The sequence below is a fragment of the Anarhichas minor genome, unplaced genomic scaffold (genome assembly GCF_050575085.1).
Source record: "Anarhichas minor isolate MPS153535 unplaced genomic scaffold, ASM5057508v1 ptg000028l, whole genome shotgun sequence".
Classification (NCBI taxonomy): Eukaryota; Metazoa; Chordata; class Actinopteri; order Perciformes; family Anarhichadidae; genus Anarhichas; species Anarhichas minor.
In genome coordinates this window covers 7,625,698-7,649,300 of record NW_027466474.1, presented here as the reverse complement: position 1 = coordinate 7,649,300, position 23,603 = coordinate 7,625,698, and the positions used below count along the sequence as shown (strand labels likewise).

At 42.9% G+C, this 23,603-nt stretch overlaps 1 protein-coding gene across 2 annotated transcripts; it reads left to right on the top strand.

The window, feature by feature from the left end:
* The first annotated feature begins 480 nt into the window (after positions 1–480).
* Positions 481–21,395, top strand: LOC142962539 (E3 ubiquitin-protein ligase RNF38-like). Of its 2 annotated transcripts, XR_012957328.1 has the most exons (13): positions 481–1,803; positions 5,789–5,841; positions 5,959–6,140; positions 6,934–7,378; positions 7,962–8,099; positions 8,197–8,385; positions 9,013–9,174; positions 9,270–9,373; positions 10,398–10,479; positions 10,585–10,706; positions 11,024–11,123; positions 11,759–11,900; positions 19,509–21,395. XR_012957328.1 is itself a non-coding variant. In XM_076103079.1 (12 exons), the coding sequence occupies exons 1-12, from the start codon at positions 1,488–1,490 to the stop codon at positions 11,819–11,821; spliced, it is 1,956 nt and encodes a 651-aa protein (XP_075959194.1). In that variant the 5' UTR covers positions 481–1,487; the 3' UTR covers positions 11,822–12,783. The 2 variants fall into 2 exon arrangements, 1 of the variants encoding a protein (XP_075959194.1); XM_076103079.1 differs by lacking the exon at positions 19,509–21,395 and having other exon boundaries at positions 11,759–12,783.
* The last annotated feature ends 2,208 nt before the right edge of the window (positions 21,396–23,603 follow it).

The window sequence follows — 23,603 nt, the reverse complement described above, 5'->3', positions numbered from 1 at the left end:
CCGGATAACCTCGTGTATAATTTATAGGATTATTGTGTGACTGATACGTATAAACATACAAGCATGGGGGTTTAGATTTATATAGTATATCGGAGAAGGCTTAAAGCAAACCACAGTTTTTCTACATGAAAAGCCTTATAACGCAAGTGGCTTTCGGCTTTCAAAGCGATGTCTTATAGTATTTCTGGTATGAAGCTGCTGAATTATTAATGAACTGAGCAGCTGCCCGGGGATTGCCAGACTAAAGTAGTCAACTCTGATAAATGAGCAGCTACCTAAAATCGACTTTGACCGTTAGTAATTAAATACATCTCACTTTGATAGGTGTGCGAATGTTAACGCTTCCTCTCTTGTGGGTTTGTGCTATTTACTAACAAGCACATCGCGTGTCAGGCTTGTGACGAGCTACATGTTGCTCTGTGATTGATTAGGAGTGACTTGGCGGAGATGTGAAACTCCCATTGATTGATCTGCACACACTCCCCGCTGACCAGAGAAAACACTCGATAGCGAATGCGAGAGGGGGTTTAAATTTGACAAATATTGCCCTCGTTCCTTGACGGGAAAGGTAGCTATCTGTGTTCTCGTGCGGTCCGAGGTAACCTGCTCCTACCGTTGTCTAAAGACTAGCCTAACATCGAGACAGTGCGACGTTAGCTAGCTCGTAATGTCGGCACTGTTGGACTTGTTTTCCCCTCTAGACCCCGCTTCCTGTTAGCTCTGGGCTAGCTGGAAAAATCGAAATTATGCTAATGAACGAGCAGGTATAGTTAACCAACGCAGAGGGGGGTAACTTTACTACATATCATATACCAACCGTCGTAATTTAGTTGGAGTTTATCCACAAATATATGCTAATAACTTTGTTTCTCAGCCAGCTATCAGGGCTGCTGGTTTGCTAACCTACGACATCAAGCCATCTTGTGTTGAGGGGTTTAAGTATTTAACTTAACGAGCTTCTGGTGGCAGAGAGCGAGCGATATTAACTTTAGTTGCTCGTTAATAAATGCCTCGGTAACGGGCTCGTTCCGATAGGACTTAAAAATACTTTATTTCACTGTGGAGACCCTGACAGTAGACAATAGAGAACCCGAGACTTGCTCAGCTGTTGTTCTGGGAACGACGAAAACTTCCAGAAAATTGTATTTTGATAATTGTTTTGTTATATTAGTACAATATATTTTTTAAATACTTGTGTACGTTCGTAAGTGGTGAAATAAAATAACGGTTAAGGAGGGCAGTGAATGGATTCGGTGCAGATGGTGCTCGTGCGACATATGAGGGCTGTTTTCAGGTGTCTCGTCTCATTATATTAAAAACAAACTGCTTTAAATGCCTCAGAAAACACTCGCAGTAGCCGGTGTTCATCAGAGGTAACTAGGTGGACAGAGAGACGCGTAGAAGCGGTAGAATAGGGAGGCTCCTGCCCGTTTCTCTCTCCAGCCTACCTCCATCACGTCCATCCACCACCGCCGCCCTCCACAGACATGGACCCCCCGAGGACTCGGTCGCGGTCTCGCTCCGGCTTCTATCATTTCGGCATGAGCGGCAACGTTGGAAGCAGCGGCAACGCGCTGGGTAACGGGAGCATGATGACCGCCAGCGGAGGAGGAGGGCTGAGCTACGCGCAGCAGAGCAACCCCGGCTGGGCGCCGCACCACCACCACCACCACCACGGTGGTCGGAGCTACCCGGAGAGCCAGCAGCAGCAGCAGCAGCAGCAGCAGCACGCCCAGGGGGGCTACCTATCCGCGGGGGTGCAGCGCCACCCTTCGCACGGAGCTCACAGACACCCCGGGGCCGGTAAGCAAGCTTCAGTAAACAGGGCCTGCAGCCCGGCTAGATGCACACACACACACACACACACACACACACACACACACACACACACACACACACACACACACACACCGGGGGATGCAGGCAGACCACTAGCAGCTTAACAAGCTTTGAGACATTTAACTAAAAGGCTTGGTGCTCTCACTGCCAGCTGTTGCTTGAAAAGCTATATGTGTGTCATGTCAGGGGTTGTAGTGGAGGCTTCTGCTTAAGACGTTTGAATCGCATTTACTCAGGTGAATAGAGTAAAGTTTGTCCTGCATGTTGCACTTGAGTCATTTCAGCGTATTTAATGAAGTTGATGTACTCACAAGGTTCTTAATTATATTTGAGTTGTATTCACATTGTTGAATGCACTTATTGTGAGTAGCTTTGGATGAAACAGTCGGCTAAATAAATGTAGTGGATGTCATTGCCTGGCTCACAGTGACACACTTACTGGCCCTCCAGTAGACATGTAACACTGCAGAATTTTAGCACTGGCATAATCATGCCTGGGTCATGTAATGTTACCCCTGTTGTCAAGATACGAGGAAAGAAACACTACATGTAATAATTTAAGTAATGCATTCATAGTCTTTTACTAGAATTACAGTTGTGATATAATCTATCAAAAATATAGAAAACAAATCTGGTTGGTCAGTGGAAATGTTGTGCATTCAAAGTGCAGTATTGATGGCTAGTGAGCCGTGTGTTTTCACAGATCAGATCAGAGACGATGCATTTGGTTTAGACTTCCTACATACTCTACTTTAGTCGTCACATGACCTTCAGTGTGTATGAGAGGAGTCCAATTAGCAGTTTGGAGCCTTGAAACAAGCCTTGAAATAGTTTGAAAAGAAATCTCCCTCTTGATCGTGATTTTATCTTTTTGTTTCAGATTGCTCACTGTTGTGATGCAGGCTGGCTTAGTGCAGCCTTCCATTCCTCAACGATCCCTTTCATCCATAAGCCTTAATACTATTCATCTTACCAGCCTGTGCAAAGCTCTATATTGTCCTGAAATAGTCAAACAGATCTCTTATCTAAATGTGCGGGGTAGAGTAAAGATTGATAAGGTGTTATAGTTTCAAAGAACTGTCCAAACACAAAGAAACAGTGGAGTTGTGTTGGCTTGTTGTTGGTTTAGCCACTTTGTGAAGTATAATTTATTGGCATTGCCCGGTATCACTCACGCTGTTATTCAATAGGCTTTTCATGCCCACAACAGTAATGGCTCCTTATCCAACTCAAACTCACTAGAAGACAAAGAGAAACTCCCTAAAACCTTTGAGAAAAGAGAGGAGATTCTAAGTGAGACTGCACCACAGCCTCCTTTCATTGTACTCGACATTGATAACCAGTCTGTGTAGTGTTCAGCAGGTTCCCATTGCTCACTGCTGGAGAAACCTTCAGTAATACCAGATTGGATTCCCTCAAAGGCATAATGTGTGTGTGTGTGTGTGTGTGTGTGTGTGTGTGTGTGTGTGTGTGTGTGTGTGTGTGTGTGTGTGTGTGTGTGTGTGTGTGTGTGTGTGTGTGTGTGTGTGTGTGTGTGTGTGTGTGTGTGTGTAATACAGATTTTCTGTTTGTTTGTTTTTGTTCATGTCACTGTAATACGCCTCGAGGCGTCTCTTCATGAAGAATGTGTCAGGGTTGTATTTGGGGGTGTTAAAAATGTGTCCCTCTGTCTTACCTCTGTTTTTCAACCTGTATTTCTTCTCCTCTTTCTCTCCCCCAGTGGCGAGCATGTTATCTCCCCGTGTAGCTTTAATAGCGAGTGTTGCATCCCACAACCTGCCAGTATCACAACTTAATAGCAACATCTTCATTAATGCTGTTATTATCATTTGGTATTTCTGACAATTTGTGGGTTTCTCTATTTTTGGCATGTCTCTTCTCAATAAATAGTTGGAGTCTTTGTCAAAGAACAGGAGCAAATTGCTACTTGATGACAGCTGACGCTCTGAAGTCCACTATCTTGCCTGCCTGACTTGATGGTCTGCTGTAAAATAAATGGTGTCAGTCTTCCCCAGCAGCCGTGCTCGGAGGAAACAAGGTCGTGTCCGCTCTCCAACAGAGCCCGTCTATTCTGGCTCGCCCTCCTCTGGCCTTCAGGGTGAATCAGCATTAACAGACCTAGTTCTCCTAAAAACACAGGGTGGCTGAGGCCCAGGAGTAGAGCTGGGTGTCGGTACTCGATGTCTTTAAGGCATCGGCCGAAATAAACCAGTACCAAGTAGTATCGAAACTTCTCCAGTCAAACAATACAAGCGTTTGGTCTTTTGTACCCAGATCTAGAAAACCATTCACTATTTATATGGTTTTGCTCACAGCCAATCACCACAAGCGCTCTTCAATTCACTGCGAGGTGTGATTGGCTCACTGCTGCAGCAGCTACACCTCATCGTGCTGAGATGCCAAAGTATTGCTGTACTACAGGCCTGTGCCATTTGATTACAATAAATACGCTGGTGGCATTTTACGTAACCGAATGCTTCCATTTACGCGATGGGTATCAAATAAAGTAAAAAAGTATCAAATGAAGTACTCTATTGCTATCAGTGTCACTTTAAGGGTACTGGTATCATGATCTTTCTTCCAAACCCTACCCAGCCGTACCCAGGACCATGTGAGGTCTGAAGAAGAAGAAGGCATGGTGGATAAATAAAGATGTAAGCCAGCGTGTCGGCCCTGCTGTGGGCTGGTCCGTCTGCTGACTGTCCCTCTCTTCTCCGCAGCCACCAGCAGGACGTCTTTGAGCCGTCACTATCGGCAGCCTTCACATGGCTCTGGAGTGGCGTCGCAAAGACAAGAAGAGGGTGGGGGGGTCGCTCTCAGATCCGTTGTCTCTGGGGGGGGAGACAGACGGGGCTGTTTGTATGAGGAAGAAAGAGATGAGGGGAGGAGAGGGTTGTTTTCCACCTCTTTGTGGTGATTAAAGGTTTTTGGGGGGACTGCTTAGAGGAAACTCTTGTCAGCTGAGTTCAAGGACATCCTTCTTAAGCTGCTGAAACGACTGTGCACACATGCTGCATCCAGATTGCACATGTGGCCTGTCGGATAAACAGCTGGAAGGGCATTTTGTTCTTCTGAGATTATGTTAATGGTATCACCTCTTTATTCAGGATGGAAGCAAAATGCATTCAAATCAAACCTTGGATACATATATTGACCCCATTCTTCATCATACAGCACTGTTGAGTCCTCAGGCTGATGAGCAGCAGTAATCAGGTTCCCTCCAGGTCGGAGCTTCTTGTTTTTTCCGTGAAAACGTTTCTGAGAATTCCAGAGATGATAAATTTGTTAATTCATAAAAAACATTATGCTTCCGTAGTTCAGTGAAGTGATCCATAGGGACTACTCTACATTGTCGCTCCAGTTTATTGCATTATTTTCATAATCGATTGATGAATTGATCAATAAAAAGTCATAAAACACAATAAGAAATCTGAAACCTCGAGGTAATGGGTGAGTATTTTTGCTTTATAAATATAATTAACCTTTGAGTAGTACACTATGGTAACTTGGTGAAGGTGAGCAAATGCAACAGGGCACTGTGGTGTGTTGTGGGAGTCTGCTTTGACTTATCGTGGTCGATCAGAGGGAGAGATTTGTCTGGAAGATGTCACACTGCGCTCACCCTCTCAGAGACGTTCTTCCTCTTTTGTCTGCTTGTCTTTAAGCAGGAAATTCAAAAGGCTGTTCTGAGGACAGAGGACAGTAACTCTGTTTGTGAAGCAAGATGTTGGATGCACTTTTTTTTTTTTTTTGTTGTCATTACTGCTGAATTCTGTCGTATAAAGTCTGTAGATCTGTTTTAAGCGAACCATCCAGAGGCAACCAGCTGCCTGTGTGTTGTACTTCCGTCTGCTTAGCGAGCATATGTCCATGTGTCTTGTGATGTTGATGTTTTTTTCTCTCAGCCCCGTCTTATCTGATTCTGTTTCTCTTCCTCTGTGTTCTGCAGGAGGACTGCTTCATTTTCATCCAGATAATGTTTGCAGCGACGACCGGGACAAGGTAAGCATGAAACATGAGCTGTGCCTGTTGCCTCTGCTTAGAATAGGATTTGTATGTCATTGTTGTTTTTGTTTCTTATTCATTTCCCCCCCCCCCCCCCTTTACCTCTGTGTGCAGATGGAAGACAGCCCGAGCCCGAAAAGGCAGCGTCTTTCCCAGCAGGCCATGTTGGATCTAAACTCCGCCCCTCCCTCCACTCCTTCCTCTCCCATTCGCCCCTGGGAGTTGCCTCCCAGTCGCAGACCACACCCCCACTACATGCCAGAGAGATGCCACACGCCTGTTCGCAACCGACGCAGGTAAGTATGTGTATGTGAGACGCAAATACAAGACCCGAAATATATATGTGGAAAGTGCTTATTCGGTCTTACAAATATTCAAAAGATTAAAAAATGTTCAATCAGTTATATGAAACAAACCAAAACAAGGTCTCCCAAAATAGTCTTTGAATCTTTTCTAAATCTTTCTACGCCATAGATTAACATAAGAATGAATCGGATCAGTCAGGATTTTATTTCGTTACTGCCAGTAATGCACTGGTGAAATAGTTGAAATAGAGCTGAAATTATAAGACAATTATCCTGCAACTGTTCTGATAATGACTTCATTAAGTCATTTTTCTCTGCGTTATTTCTCGTTTTCTATCATTGTCATTACAATTTACAAAGAGATTTGTATAACAAACAAGAACTTAACATCATTTTCACAACACTTCCAAATCTCCAGCCGAACCGTTGGTGGTCAGGCTGCATTGTGGGTAACGCTCACATGCACTACAAGCATGAGCAGCCGGCACGGCTATGTAAATACAGCAAGGAGAAGCTCAGATAACACACGGAGTGAGAGTGACTTAATCCTCTGCTCAGGTTTTTCATTTTATTCAACCTTCATTTATAAAAGGTAGTTTCATTGAGACAAGAGGTCTCATTCTCAAGAGAAGAGGTAGCCATTACACCACCATGTCTTTACAGAGCAAAGAGTTGTTTGCTGCTATATTAATGCTCTGAATATCATATTTATGACCTTTTTAATTGGTGGAGTATCTGTTAAGTTTTCCTCTATTTTTTATTTATTTATTTTTCTTCACCTCAGCCCTCCAATGAGACGCCAGCGTGGCCGGAGAGACCGTCTGATCCGCCACCACCACCACCATGCCCACAACAACCACCACCACTACAACAACAGCAACAACAACAACCACCACCACCACCACCACCCCAACGCCCACCTCCACCATCACCACCAGCACCACCTGCACTCTCACCACGGCCCGTCGCCAGGCCACCAGGACGAGAACTACCGTCACCCGGCTCCCCCTCAGGGCTACTCACCCTTCAGCCAGCAACCTCCCCGAGGGCTGGGGCCCGGGCTTGAAGAGCGCCCAGGTCACCATCCCCCAAATCCCTCACCGAGGCCCCTCCACCAGTCACCCAACCTGTCTCCCAGGCTGCTGCACCCTGTGGCCCATCCACAGCACCCACATCCACACCCCCACCCGTCCCAGCAGAGCAGCGTGGTGCTGGACCTCCATGAGCAGGTGACATGAGCAGCATTATTTACTTAAATATGTCATATCCAATATTTAACAAATTGTTACACCATCAATTAGTGATTGTCATGAACAGTGTGTACTTTTAAGCCGTCTCTAGAAATACAGTGAAGCACACGACTAGTAAACGGTTTACATTACTAGATGAACTGTGAAGTCGCTCACGTAATTTATTAGCAGGTGAAAGAGTGAGTTGAGATGATTGAATAATAATTCAAGTTCACATAATAGTTCAAATCATAATGAAAGCCAGTAACAACATGGAAAGGCTTTTTGTCAAAATGCTATTGTAACTGCAAGGCCTCCTCTCAAAGGTATCATTATACCGTCATATTTCCAAATAGGTCTGTTAATCATGAAATATGAATCTCATCATCTCAGAACAGGCCTGTATTTGGGAAACCCCGCTCGGCACAAAAGATAAATGTGTGTTGTCGGCACTGATTCATGAGGTTTTGCTTTATTTGCTACCTGACTAATGTGGACTACATCTTGGAACTCCAGCTGCTCAGCTTTAAATCGCAGTCTGTGTTCGTAGCGCTGACCTTTGCCTTTTGATCTCCATGTTTAGGGTTCGGCTCCTGTATCGTATCCCGTGTCTCCTCCGGGAGCGCCACCAGGCCTGCCGCCTCGGTCCACTCCTCAGCAGATCCCAGCATGCTCGGTAGTCTTCAGTGGACAGCACTACCCCGTCTGCAGTGTCCCTCCCGTGAGTCTGTTGGTTTGTTTACATGACAGTTGCACATTTTCTGCTACTGATTCTGATATTGATAAATATTGCTGCCATTTTCCTTTCTCTCTGCCAGGTCCTGCAGACTTGTTCTGTGCAGCACTTACCCATGCCCTACCCGTTCCCATCGTTGCTGTCCAGTGACCCCGCCTTCCTGCTCCCCCCTCCTCACCTCTCCCACCCCCCAGCACACCTTTCCCACCACCCACCTCACCTGCCACAGCCCGGACAGTTTGGACCCTATCCGACGCAGCAGGCCCGATCGGTGAGTAGAAACTCTTTCGTTGTGCTCAACCTGATTTGGTATCGGAGGCAGCTTTTGTGAATATTATAAAATATGGCATTTAAAATATGGCAACTAGTGTGACTGTTGGCGTCTTTGAGCAAAGCTCTAAATATTTAGCGTGCTGTATAAAGAAATGAAGCTGCGAAGGTGTTTTATAATTAAAGCAAAATGGATGATACATGTTTTATACATTTGAGTTGAAGCAATTAGTGCAGCTCTCCTTGAGTGTTTGCGAGCATCTGGAAATAGCGCAGTGTTAGTAATAAATCAGGACGGGTACTGAAATAGGCAATAAAAAAAAGTGTTCAAATAATGTGTGTCAAAGGTTACAAAGGCTAAAGAAGATCCTTATTTAATAGCTGGATGCTCACTGAAAATCTTTAAATTACATTAGTAGAAAAAACAAAGCAGTATAAAAGTTAGGTTGAACGACTGTTGAATATTTGTATGATATTACGTCCTAACTCCTACTCGTTTACAGGATTTGTTAAGGGTTGATACGCCTCCTCCACCTCACCATCTGTTATTTAATGTTTAAATAGTTTTTGTTGCTGTGATCACGTGACACGATCTCTGAGGGTAACGGTGTGTGTTTTCTACTACCAGCCGCTACAGAGGATAGAGAACGACGTGGAGCTTCTTGGAGAGCACCTGTCTCTGGGTGCTGGGCTCCACTATCCTCCTGCCGCCCACCCGGCCCTCGCACCACACTCCGCCCAGCTCCACTTTCTCTCCCATGACCCCCTGCCACAGGAGTTCTTCGGAGTGGTGAGCAAAAAGAATAATACAAAGACGTTTGTTTTCCTTTTGCAGAAAATCCATGTGAATGATTTCTCATGCACGTGTCCTCATTGCTCCTTTAGTCCTATCCAAACTTTATTCCTCGGCGTCTGCCGGGGCGACGGTACCGATCACAGCAGCCACTGCCACCTTCGCCTTACCACCCCAGCCTCCTGCCTTACTTCCTGTAAGTAGATCAGTACATCAGGTGGACTTAACCCTTTAGTGATCACTTGTATCCCAAAGCGGCAAAACCTTTTTTTTAATATGATTTCAGCACAGTCCTCTCCAATAGAATCTAAAACAGGTCTCCAAAGACTCGTGTCTCCTTGCAGAAGTTGTAAATATATTATATGTAATTAAATTATAAAGCCAACTTGAAACGGATGGTTTGACATCGTCTGGACTCCAGCCAGGGCTGTAAGATCGTTAACCGTGCACAGCACCAAAGAACACTGAGGGTTCCCTTATAGCTGTCTAATTCAGGCGAGGCAGCATGGAAGCAGAAGTTACACTGTAGAGAATTAAGCTCACCAGAACAACTTGGTATGAACCGTTCAACCCAAAATGTATGAATTTCTGGACAGAGCCACATTAAACGCACATATGTGCCGACATGCCGCTTGCACCTTACACATGCATTCATTTTAAGATGCGACTGTTAAAAGGGCAAAGGAATGGTTACATTTTTCATTTGTATTGGCCAAATATACAGTCGTATTTATTTTATGGAATATGCAACCAATTGCAGGGTGTTGATTATTGTGTTAGGTGGCTAAAATTACAGCAGACAGAAAAGGAAATCCCCCAAATACAATCCAAGTATGGTCACATCATTTTATTTTGTTGAAACTACAATAATGATTTTTTTTTTTTTTTTTCATGAACAAGTACAGTTGAAGTCTTCTCCGAGATTAGAGACGTTTTAGTAATTTACACATTAGTTAGATCTGTAGAACCAAGATCAACGAGGATTTGTTTGTCTACAAAAGGGCAAAATCGTGAGATAAAGGTGAAACATGTCTTGAGTCTTAAACATAGAAATCACTAAAATAATGGTGAAATACTAAATACACAGAAAATATAAGGTATGATTTCCATATTTTGAATGAAATGGCAAATATAGATTTATTCTTTTTGGCCATTAACTATTTAATTGGGTTGCTTAATTTGCTTCTTTGATGAACTGAGCTTCCATCCTCCTCCTGTAGTTCAATGCTGCCAGTCCAGCCCACAGGACCTGCGATCAGTCTAGAGCTGGATGTAGATGATGGAGAAGTGGAAAATTATGAGGTTCATCTTTCTCTGCCTTCTTTTAATTCTTTTGTGTGTATGATTGCTGGATGCAGACTCTTATTCTTCACTTGTTGCTGATGTTTTGTTTTTTCCCCCTCACAGGCCCTCCTGAACCTCGCTGAACGTCTGGGAGAGGCCAAACTCCGAGGACTGACCAAGGGAGACATTGAACAGCTTCCTTCCTATCGGTTCAATCCAAATAACCATCAGTCTGAACAAACACTGTGAGTGCTGCCCTGTTACTCCAGGTCACCGCTTATTGATTGGGGGAATTTTTCATGAAGTTTTACATTGACTACATTGCATATATGTGATTTTTGCAAGCTACAGAAAGCTTAAAATGACTTCAAAGCCTATTGGAAAACAGTTAAATGTCATCTCTGTCTGTTTGGGTTGGGCACTGTGAGAAAAACAACAACAGTGTCTTGTGGTCTAACTCGATAACCAATCTGCCTTCACGCCCAGTGTGTCATGTACAAAGTGTGATGAACAGGTTTCTTGTGTTGCCGTACTTCACATGCCCGTACCCGCTGTGTTGCAGGTGTGTGGTGTGTATGAGTGATTTTGAATCCCGCCAACTGCTGCGAGTCCTGCCCTGCAGCCACGAGTTCCACGGGAAGTGTGTCGACAAGTGGCTAAGGGTAAGTACCCCCCCCCCCCCCCTTGTGGAGTCCATGTAATACGTGCATAAATATCTGAGCTCATCTCAGGCTAATCACACGGTTTCACATTAGAAAGGAATTCAAGTCTCTGTGCGTCAGTGTCCCCTAATAGCTCGCCGGTAACTTACTTAGAGAAAAGACATAAAGAAGTGTTTTGTTGAAAGACACAATCACACTCTCGGTCCAAGTACACACTGGTTATGTGACACAGGCACCTCTTAATTACAGAAGGGGAGCGAGAATCACGGAAACAAACACCAGGCTTGTGTCTACATGTTCATTCAGCACAGAAGAGTTAAACCACACTAAAACCCCAGGACAGGAACATCTGAAGAAGAAGCTGAACGCATAAGAAATGCTCTGGAACACTAAGTTCTTGTGTGAATCATAACGCAGTCTTATGATTTAGAGGCATGATGTCATTTGCCCAAAGCCTCGGTGTGAATTGGATTACAAATCGATACAAAACAGATGAAGAAAATGGTGGAGTAATAGTAGTAGTGAGTTTAGTTACTGTGCAAATGTGCAGTTTTAGGAATGGGCATGTTGTGTGATCAACAGGACTGAAGTTATAATCTAACTGGATCCATTTTGTTTCCTCTCTCCGTCATCAGGCCAACAGGACGTGTCCCATTTGTCGGGCCGATGCCTCCGAGGTCCAGAGAGACTCAGAGTGACCACATGATGGAGCCAGATGCTCCTAAATGTCTGTCAAACACGCTCGGCACTCCCTGCTCCTGATATATTGACACACATGTACGTGCTTACACACACACACAAACACACACACACACACACACACCACTTCCTTGTGTTTTTGTGCAGCACCTTCTGCTCGTTTGTTATCCTTTCAATCTTTATCACATCTCTCTTCTTTTTGCTCTGATCAGATTCCCTCTTCAGCTGTTATTTTACTCTCTGTTCACATGAATGCAAGCGCTCACATCTTTTTAGTGAATCTCACCCTGCCTGGCGTGCGTGTGCGTGTGCGTGCGTGTGCGTGCGTGTGTGTGTCAACAACTGTGCAAGCGTTGTTTGGTCAGCCCTGTAATGCCGGGCTGTGGTACATGACTGTGTGTGAGAGAGATATTTTTAGATGTCCTGGAGCATGCCTGAGTTTCTGTTGTGTATCAGACAAGGGTAACGACATGGGAGCACTTTTGCTCTCATGAGTGACTGACTTTACTTCCTGTTTGTACGTTTATGCACTGTCTGTCTGTCTGCATACTCTGTGTGTATGTATGTTCTAGACTTAAATCCTTTTCTCTAGTTTGACACTAAGGGTCCATGCTGCCACTATATTTCTCGGTTGCCTATTTGATCCATTTGTTTCAGTAGATGATTATTATTATTGTTATTATTATTACTCAACCATTATAAGTGATTGTTTTCCTGCCTGGCAGTTACCTCATCATTCCGGTTTTGATCATCTTTCATTACAAACGCTTCACGGCACTACGTTGAAATTAAGCACATTATATATTTTTCTTTTCCTTTTTCTTTTCTTAGTAAAGATAAGTTTGTCTGTGAATTTGCAGTGGCACATGTGTTGCATATATACATATATCTATATATATATACTGTATAAATCTATGAATATCTGTATACCAAATAAAATGCTTGATATGAACTTTTTAAACTTAGCATTTTGTAATTTTTTTTTTCTTTTGTGTTTTTTTTTTTTTAAAGCTGCATATTAGGAGCTAGAGAAATACATTGGGTTATGGTTGTGCTGCATTCCTCTGTGTTAGAGTTGAAGTGGTGGTAATATTAAAAACGACACTGACTGCAGATCGCTGCTTTGGGTGACTCCATCTTTTCAGATTTTGGTCTGGAGGTGCAGTGACTTCCAGCTGCCACTAGGCGGCGTTACTGTTCTTCTAGACTGCCATCACGCCACATCTGCCCAGGTTGTGCCCATGTGTTCTCCTGATTCACACTCTTTGGTTTGCAGGTTGACAGCATATCACATTATCACAATTTAACTGCAGGTTGTTATGCTTGTTAAACAGAACATGCACATTCGAGACAGTACACACACCCAACACCCCCCTCTCTGGGTTCATCATACTCTCGACTGCCACATATATATATATATATGTTATAGTCCTGTAAGTTACTCTGCAGCATTCCTAAACAATGTAGTGGAACTATAATAAAGACCGTAGTGGACAACTTCTGAACTTAAAGTATTATCAGTGAACATTAAACCTACAATGCAATCTAAATGAATGTCTTCATACAGTTGGTCCTCCCCTCGCAGCACTCATCTGTCTCTCCATAGTCGATGTGCATCTGTGTTACATGACTGCACACAGCTGTCGCTGTAGCAGCACGCACCTGTAGTCGTGTGCCTTCTGTTACTGCACAGACTAATGCAGCAGCTACAGTCCAAACGGCAGACGTCAACTCAAGGCTTTGCCGGATAAATGGCCACATTTTTTGCAAGCAACTTGCGTGGCGCTGCTTGAAGCGCAGACAACACAAATGTCATTGTTCTTCACTGAGGAGCATTTACACAGCTTGTTAAGGAACAATGTGAGAGCGAGGGCACAAGCACCCTGGAAAGGTTTTCATTTTCTGTACATTGAGTCGGTCCCACTGACCTGCAGTGACTTCTGTTATGAAAGAATTTATGGAGACACCTGTCCAAAGAATGTTTTGTGGTTCTCTAAGTAAGAGCTTGTATCAAATCTTGGTTCACTCTCTGTGATTGAGGAAGACCACCGGAACAAAATGGACCAAGATGATGGAAAAAAAGCTCTAAAATACTGAACCTAGAGTTGTGGCTGTGCACAAATGTGATCACAGCTTCTTTAATCCTGGTTTGCAGGTGTCACTTTGAGTTCTTTAAATCCTAGGTCTGACTACTTTCATTTGTTTTGTAGACACTTATTTACTTTATTATTGTTTACTTGATCTGGACAATACACATCTTGTACCAGATGTGACTAAAAGCTCATTTTAATCTGTGGTCCCTGTGCAGAGGCCACAAGTGCTGCGCAGGTTACAGAGTTAAAAGATCAAAAACCTTACACTTTGTAAAAACCAGATGCAATAAAACACCAATGGAAACTCCCAACCACCTCGAAACACAAGAGCACATTATCAGCAGTCCCAATACCGTCAACAAGAGACGATTCATCAGTACAAGAGATGTCCGACCAGATGCTCGGTACCAGTGTCGGCCACATTCACTGTCTCTGCTGCTATTTTTATCACCTGCATCTGTGTTACAGTGTTGTTGTAAACTAAAAAACAGTTGTCAAACCTCATGTGACGCAGGTTCATGCCGTCAACATCTATCTAAAGAGAAAGTCAGACTTTCTTTATTTTTAAGTTCATGTTTAATTCAAGGAGAAACCTCTTGGCTGAGGCCTGATGACTCACTGTCCTCGTCTGTTTGCTTCCGTTCTCTTTTCAGTTCCCCGTCTTCCACTCCATCATCTCTCCCTTTTGCTCTTTTCCCTTTTTTTTTTTCTTCCACGACTTCTGTCCGTTCCTTCAGTCTTTGCTCCCCTTCTCTCTCCTGCCCTCCTCCCGTCCCGTTTCTTCTCCTCTGCCTCACCACTCCGTCCTTCCTCTCCTCCTGTCTTTTTTACTTATGCATCTTCTAAGCCGCCCTCGACCTCTCCGCTGTGATCACCACCCACTCCTTTAACGCGCTTCCGCTGCAGAATGGTGAAGTGGAAGTGATGGGGAATGTCTGCCTAAAACGGTCCGCACAGTTACTCAAATTGGAACAAGTTGTATTTGTCTCGTCTTGCTTTTTCTTTCCCCCCTCACCCATCTTCAATTTCATAACCAGGGCTGTACGGGGCCACAAGTTGCCCAGGTTGTTTTGTGTCAGATGAGCTCCTCTTCATGTTGTAAAAAAGTGTGGATGAGGATCATTTTCTCTTTCCACATAAATAGCTCACTGTTCATTTAGTGATATTGCCACAAACCGCATCATCGGTAAAAACATTCCAGAGTTGTAAATGTAAACATTCCAAATGTTTTCCATTTTCCGTAATGTATTCAGTTCCGACTTCCTCAGGGTCCGTCTACTCCATATGTAGCTGTGCTTTGGCCCATTATGTCTGTTTACAATACATGGTTGCATTTAGGACTCAATTATATTTCAAGCAGGAGAGTTTGAAGTGAAGGAGACGTGACTCTGTAAGGATCAGTGTGAAATCAGAGCCATGACGTCCCCTGTGGCCTCAGAGCGAGGTTCAATGACTTGTAATCAGGTTGGTCTTTGTTTTTGACTTTTTAATTTGTTGTTTTGCTTTATGTTTGCAAGGACAAAGTCCTTTATTGATTTATTTGCTGATTATTTACCAGCGACAATGCAGATATACGTTGTGACATTGGGAGAAGGAATGCAACAAATGTAACGTGTATAAAGGGCGTCTAGCTGAAGCTACACTACACTGATGTTTGAGTTGTTGGTTAAGATATGAGATTGAATTAGGTTGTGGTTAGCGTACAGGTCATTAGAATGTCCTCGCAAATGCAACAATGTGTGTGTGTGTGTGTGTGTACAGTTGCAAATCGAAGCAGCAACAAACAGCTCCAGGATCAACGTGTACAATGTTTAATTAATCCGTTGCTCTCCGAAATGTTTTCTTCTTTTGGGACAAAGAAAAGCTGATTTCATGAAATCATTTTTACAATTGTTCTACAAAATAATGAACCCTGACTTATTAATTCTAAATCAATTTTAATGTTCCTTTATTTTCATTCTGTCCTACCTCTGATGCCTGAACAAAGAGAAGAAAAGCTTTTACACCTCTGCTGTCTCCACCGTTCTCCTCCAGGCATCCCACACTTCTAATGTGCAAATGCAAGTGTGTGTGTGTGTGTGTGTGTGTGTGTGTGTGTGTGTGTGTGTGTGTGTGTGTGTGTGTGTGTGTGTGTGTGTGTGTGTGTGTGTGTGTGTGTGTGTGTGTGTGTGTGTGTGTGTGTGGCGCAGACTGTCCCAAGCTGACAGGGTACATGGATTCTCCATCCTGCTTGTTTATAAAAAGAAAGCGAGGGCACCAAGCTCTGCCTGCTTCACTTATATTCACACACACACACACACACACACACACACACACACACACACACACACAGACTTGCATGCATACGGACTTGTCTTTCTTTCTCTCATTTTGCCTCTTCCTTCTCTTCCTTCTCTGTATCCTTCACTCTCCACAGAGGACCCGGCAGCGATGAGGGTTAAATGTCGTATCAGCAGGGCGGGTTGTTCCCTGGCCTTCTCACTGAGTGAAGTGTGTGTGTGTGTGTGTGTGTGTGTGTGTGTGTGTGTGTAATATTTATATTTATTTCATAGGGATTTCCCTCTTTCTGCATGCTGGATGGCATCTGGCCATGTCGTCATGTTCTGAGCTGTCAGCTGACACCATCACTGTCGAGAGAGAGAGAGAGAGAGAGAGAGAGGTAAAGGGACGAGACCATGGATGTGTCAATGAGACAGAAAGAGAGTCAGACAGGACAGGGAGGAGTGTGTGTTTAGGTTGAGTGGAAATAGTGCTATACTGGTGGCTCATTGGAAGCATCAGCACGAAGGCTTTCTATTTGACACATTTAGTCGGTAAGGACAGACTAGCTCGGAGGCTGTGTGTGTGTGTGCGTGTGCGTGTGCGTGTATCTGCGTGTAATTGCAGAGAAATGAAATGATAAATAATAATTTGTAATTTAAGTAAGGGACACTCACTGTATTAAACAATTACAATGTGGGTTATCTTAAAACTATGTTCAGGAATTTGAGATCAATCTTTTTCCTGAAAAGGGCTTATGAAAGCGTATGCAGTGTTACGTCATCGAAATCACTTCAATGGTCTCCAGCTGGTAATACTACAAACACTTATTTTAGAAAAATGTTATTTTGCGTAATTTTTCAAAGAAATGGATATTTTGATTGATAAATGATACACGGAAGAGCAAATGTATGAAGCCTATGCTGCACCAAATGTGACTGATGTTCACATAGTAGAATTATATTTTGATAGATTCGACAATTGGCCATATTTGCCATGTCTCTATCTTGTTGATACCTTCTCCATGGCTATGGTGTCACACCAGGTTTCTCCATTGATGGGATTTTATTGAAGACACCAAACAGCACATCTGACGCCAACTGCCTTGATGATTTGTCTGAGGGGGGGTTTAATGTCGGCCCATGCCAGTAGGGCAGTCAAACCATAGAAATAAAATGTATAGCTCTATTTGTGCCTGTTCCAAGGTGACATTTTAAAACAATGAAAATGGAAATGTATTGTTTTTTGTATCCAAGAAGGGTTGGCCAACAGGTCAGAGTAGCAAATGGACCAATATGAGTCACATAAGTCACCTTCTGACAGTGATGTGCCGTAACTCAACAGAGATCTGCGAGAGCCCGACTGTTTTGGTGCAATTTCTACTTCATATTAGATGGATAGATAGATACATAGCAGAACATATTAAATATAATAATATAACAAAATATTCTTTAAATTATACTGCACCAGACAAGGTGCAGTAAACGGACATATTGCACATCCACAATCACAGGGTGAGATGCGGGTCATGACAAGTAACAGGAAAAGGAACAATAGACCCGACTTATTCAACAGCCGTGTGAACAAATGCATTGATGAAAAGGAACTAACATAAGGTCTAAACACCACAAAGAAAGAAGTCCTTTTTTTGGGGTTTTCTACCGACTTGGATTGCAATTAAAACAAAGTTGTTTTTTAAACGGCGACAAACATCCAGTGTACACACATTATTTCCAGCTAACCATAAGGTGATTAATCACACTTGTTCTCATTAATATTCAGAAATCAACCATCAAATTCTATAATATCCTTAAAGAAACCCAGACTGCTACCACTTGAAAACCATTTAGTGCCAAAAAGTGAGAATTGACAAAAGGTTGAGGCAAACTCCAACCACTATGGCCTCTACAAGAGCCTTAATAATGTCAAATTACCTTTGTATCACTCAGTGTGCACATGGCTTCAGCAGCATAAGCATAAGAGACACAACCTACTCCTTAATTCCCAATTCTAGTAATTATTGGAAGAGGAAAAGAGTGTGTGCTACAGGGGCACTAATGGTCCTGTGAGACTTTAATAATTGAGTAAACTGCTTTCAAATACTGTCAAAGTTTGACGTCCATTCCCCTTAAACTGAGTTGTTGAACACTCTCCAGTGTGTGTGGAGAGAAAAATGTTCTTGTGACCATCAAATTCATCTCAACAAGTTTATCTATTTAAAAAAAAAAAATTCACTAAGATCTCTTTTTCATTAAACGGTTGTGCTTTCCTCTCAAGAAAAGGAGTGTTATTAGATACATGCCCAACTGAACTTCTGCTTTCTGTCTCCTTTTGTGTGTCTGTTTATGTGCCCACCCTCACCTGTTGTGTGTGTCTGTGTGTGTGTGCAGATGTTTGTGTTTTTGCATTTGTCTGCTTGTTTGTCAGCGTGTGCTTGTGGACATGTAATTTCAGGACAAGCTGTTGGCCGCAAGCCACGCAGCAGCCTGTGTCAGGTGTGCTGAGGTCAGCCACAGACTGAGTCATGGTGACATAACACTTTACAGAGTGCAAACCTCTGAGTCACACTCACTCGCACACACACACACACACACACACACACACACACACATACATACACACATAGGCACACACATAACGTCATAAATGTGTGCATGCAAACATCCACTTTTGTGTATTCCTCTGATGAAACACACACTTCTGACCCGTCCAATAATGTCTGGCTGCTCTATCATGTATGCATTTTTTTGTCAAATGAAATACAGCGAGGCTCACTCAGTGTATTATTTTCTGTTATAATCTTAGGAGTGATAACTAAACACTGGCCACTGGTCGCAGTGACCTGCAAATAAAGTGATCTATTAAAATCATGGAAACTCAATTTGAAACCAACTCAATTACAGTTGTTTCTGTAAGACCGGCCTGTTCAGTGTAAATTCTACCTCCGTTTACCTTGCACACATTTTCAGAGTAGAGGAGATTAAAGGTGAATCGAATCAGTAATGCATGATGGGAACTTTCAACAAAACATCCAGTCATCTTAATGTAAATCACTTAACTATCAGCCTGTCTTGGATTTTTTCCCCTAAAATCAAGGAAGAAATGGATCAAGTTTGCTTTGACATTTTATTATCAAAGCATATATTTATAAAACACCGCCTTGTATTGTAAAATAATTGCAATTATGCGTCTGTAAATTAAATCCAGTTACCCCTAATTGCTTTCTCCTCAAGTCTCCTCCCCCTCATCTTCCTCGCTCGTCTCTGAACAAGAAGCCTCGACTGTGTCATGAGAACATGCTGGATTGTGTAACGCTGTCATGTTTCTTCAACAGCACATGTCTGTGGGGTCCATGTCTGTCGGGTTGCTGCTGCCTCAGGATTATGTGGCTGAATCTTCTTGGCCCGCAGTTAAGATGACATGAGAGGCTTCCTGTGGAGGAGGGCTGCCAAAGAAACAGCACTGCCATGCATGTACACCCTGCACACCCTAAAAGACTGTTTTAAACGTTGTCTGTGCAACGTCGCATGAGTTCTAATATGAACACCTACCCACGACGACAGCATGCATACTGTATGTGGAATCCTGAAAATCAGAACATACTTGTTGAATTTGCTCACTTCCTAGACATCTAAAAGTTGTTGGTGCAAACCTTGGGGTCTCGCAGAAACCCGCCTTCCTTTACATTGTTACAGTAAACCGAATCAGCCATGATGTATGAGAACAGCAGGGACACTCAGAAGCAGCATGGAGACATGCTCTGAGGCTGCGGGCCCCGTCAGAACATTTAACTGAGTTCAGCCTTGATAAGAGTCCTGCCATTTTTCCAACATTTTTTTCCCCACCCACTGGGAGCTCAGCAGGGGGTTTATATATGCCTGTTTGGTTCAAAGGAGACGAGAGGAGAGTGACAGGGTACGAAGAGGATTCAAGAAGAAAGAGCGAATGTAGGGAGAGGAACACAGGGAGGAGATCAGAGAAGGTGGAAAAGGGAGCAGGCACATAAATGGAACAAAGGAACAAAAGTGGAGCAAGAGTGCAAATAAAGGAGAAGGCCAGCAATGATGAAGCAGCAAAAAGATTAGAAAGACATACAAATAGATGATGAGATGTGTTCATCACTACACATCTTGGAGGTCCCATCATACTGATTCTGCCACAAAGGAGCAGGACAATGACCAGCTGTGACAGGCTGTGATTTAGAAAAACCCATCTCATACTGTCAGTCCAAGACACAAACGTCCCCTAGTGATATTTATGATAACATTAATGCAGCGGGGAATAGGCCACTTCACCAGGGCACAATGTCCCAAGAGTGTTTGATGAAAGGCTGGTGTGGAGGCGCTTTGGGGAGGAGTAAACTAAACAAACTTAATCCACTGAAATGATATACAATATGATGATGCATCTGTTGGGAAATAGATGCAGATGTTGTGAGTTTGCTGTGTTTGTGAGTTGTACCCGGAGGAGCTTTGTGGAGGAGGAGTAACACGATGTAGAGTGTGTGTTTGTGTGTCATTACACAAACATATGGAGCTGTGTACAATGTGTGGTTAATTTGTTTATTATGCTGACGGAGTGCTTTGGCTCTGGTTGATGTAAGATTATTATTGCTGCAGGAAATGAATTGATGAATCATTATGCAAATGTGAAACACGTCAGCACTTTGACTACCAGACTAAACCGAAGGTAAGCATTTTATCTTTTGAGGAACGAATGTGACCAAATGAACAGGTTTTTTATTATTGCACATTTTATAAAGTTTGGTTTAACAGTTAAATGATTGTCTTCTATCTACAAAATGAGAGTATTTTTACATTTTCTTAATCATTGTATGTTTTTATGTGGATATTTTACCCTTCAGGAGGCTAGTATCTATTTGTAGAGACTTGAAACTTGGGCCTATGATAGATGGGATCATAAGCTGTACAATTACCCTTGAGGCACATCTGTGATGTTGGGCTGTATAAATAGCTTGACTCAAAGGCCTTCACGCGTTTTACAAAGTTTTAAACTGGCAATAAGAATAACTTCCATATGACACGAATGTGACATAATTAGAATGATAAAGTTGTACTTTTAGGTAAGTAAATGCTAAACTAGTAGCATAATGTAAGTTGATGCTAATAAGGCTAAATAAACTATGAATGTTTACGTTAGTAAAAGCTGAAATTTAAAGTCCTCACAAGTGCTTTAATAAAAGCCTGTTTATGTCTGTGTCTGTTACTATGTTTGTATTGCCAATCTTCCAGCTATCAGTTAATATTTACAAAATATAGGTAGTGTTCTTAGAATTTATCCTGTGTGTGTGTGTGTGTGTGTGTGTGTGTGTGTGTGTGTGTGTGTGTGTGTGTGTGTGTGTGTGTGTGTGTGTGTGTGTGTGTGTGTGTGTGTGTGTGTGTGTGCACATGCACATGCTTGCTGGCTGCTCTGAGCCCCAGCAGACCCCACAGCGAGCTCTAAGTGGCCCTGATTAAATCTGGCCTCCCTCTGCTCCTCTCCATTGCTTTTAGGATGCAGAGATAATGCTCATTAGGAGAGACGGGCGGGGACTTTGGGAGGCGGATGCTCGCATGTGGCTGTAATGGGCTGTAATGGGGAGTGATGGGGGATAATACAATTTGGTTGCATTTGAAGCTGTGACTAGAGGTTAATTTTATGGAGTGTGTGTGTGTGTGTGTGTGAATGAATGAATAAACCGTAAAAATGCCTCTTGTGTGGGGGACGGAGTAAGGCCAAAGTTCAGGTGAGAGTAGTACTCTGTGTTCCTGCATCTTCTCTTGACTGCACATGTTAGAGGAATCACATAATAGTGGTTTGGAAGTTGGTTGCTTTGCTTCTTTTTCCAACTCTCAGGAACACGGTCTGTGTAAGGCTTAAAGGAATAGATTAACATTTTGGGAAATGCACTTATTTGCCGAGAGTTTGATGAGTATATTGATGCCTCTCTCAGAGAAGGGGTTCAATCTTCTCATCTTACTCTTGGTAACACAGTGAAACTATTACTTAACAGTCTCCTCACCTTTTTCTCCACATTGAATATTTAATCTTCTTCAAAAAATGACCACAGTCCTTACAACTTACAAACTCCTCTTTGTACTTTTACTCTTTTCCTTCCTCTCCTCCTCTTCCTCCTCTGTGTTCACACAGTGACATAATTAGCCAAAGTTGTTTTGTGAAGCACATTTAAGGCCATGTCCTTCTACTGCTCTCTCTCCTGCTCACATCATCAGAGGGACCTCTGGGGCAGTTATATCACATCATTGACGTTTGCAGACTGAGGGAACCTGCAGCCTTTCCACTCACACACACACACACACACACACACACACACACACACACACACACACACACACACACAGAGACAGACACCCCTCTTTTCCTGTAATAAAAAAACTGTAATTGGCCTGCTGCAGAAAGGCAGATTGGATTAACAGTTATTGTTTTGCTCTTATTATTGCTATTACCATAATATTTATGTTTTGATGAATTTAACCCAATGATTTGATGAATAACTGAGATTGTGGCTATCTGCTTTTATAGCCTCTTGATCACAGGGCACAGGGATCTATGCTGCTGAAGTGTCCATGAGCAAGACACTCCATTTCCCCAGCTCTATAGAGCGCTGAAGGAAAGGAGGTAGCATTTTTGCACTTCCGGTTCCCTCGTCTCAAAGTCAGATGCTTGAAAGAAGGTCTGTGGTTAACTCAAGCTTAAGAAATTTAAATTTTTGTTCCATGACATAAAATCCATCAGTAAATACCCACTTGTGAATTTAGAAGCTTTAATGTGTTTTAAAAAGGCAGTTGAAAGTGGGTAAATGAGACTACTAAACTCCATCATGCAAAACACTAGTCTGTCATTAGCTTTGTGTTCATGACATGAAGTTATGGGACCCTGGTGTAGTTTGTTTATAAAAAAAATCACGGTGTTCATTTGTGAATATTATCTTGCTGAACAAAACGTAAAAGTATAATAAATGTTTGTTTGCCTCAAAGCTTATTTTCTGCAGTCATACAAAATCCAATGAAAAAATCCCTTTGGATTTTTGTGAGGGAACCAGTTCGATGCTAACTTCTGGGTCGGCCTAAGAATACATCATCCCTGCAGCACTCTATTGGTGTCCTCTAGCTGACCCTGACCTCCCTGTGTTGATGATGGTGGGGAAACACAGGGAACAATTGCCCCATAGGGATCCATAAAACATCACATTCACTGGATTGTTTCTATTTCAAGTGACAGGATGCCAGCACTTAAACGTGTTCATGCTTCCTTCAACTGAACCACAGTGCGCTTAATGCGGATAAATGACTTGCAAAGACCTGCTTCTTCACAAATTGAGTCTCTGGTTTTAATGATTTTATTTTATCACTAGGTAACAGAGTGCAGAATTTAAAGAGATATCGTTTTCTTTTTGTACTTTAAGCCA

Excerpts from the sequence above, each read along its gene's own strand:
- LOC142962539 (XM_076103079.1), top strand. The coding sequence starts at position 1,488 with ATGGACCCCCCGAGGACTCGGTCGCGGTCTCGCTCCGGCTTCTATCAT. Across the intron at positions 8,100-8,196 it reads CCGTCTGCAGTGTCCCTCCC|GTCCTGCAGACTTGTTCTGT; the intron begins GTGAGTCTGTTG and ends TCTCTCTGCCAG. Across the intron at positions 10,707-11,023 it reads CATCAGTCTGAACAAACACT|GTGTGTGGTGTGTATGAGTG; the intron begins GTGAGTGCTGCC and ends GCTGTGTTGCAG.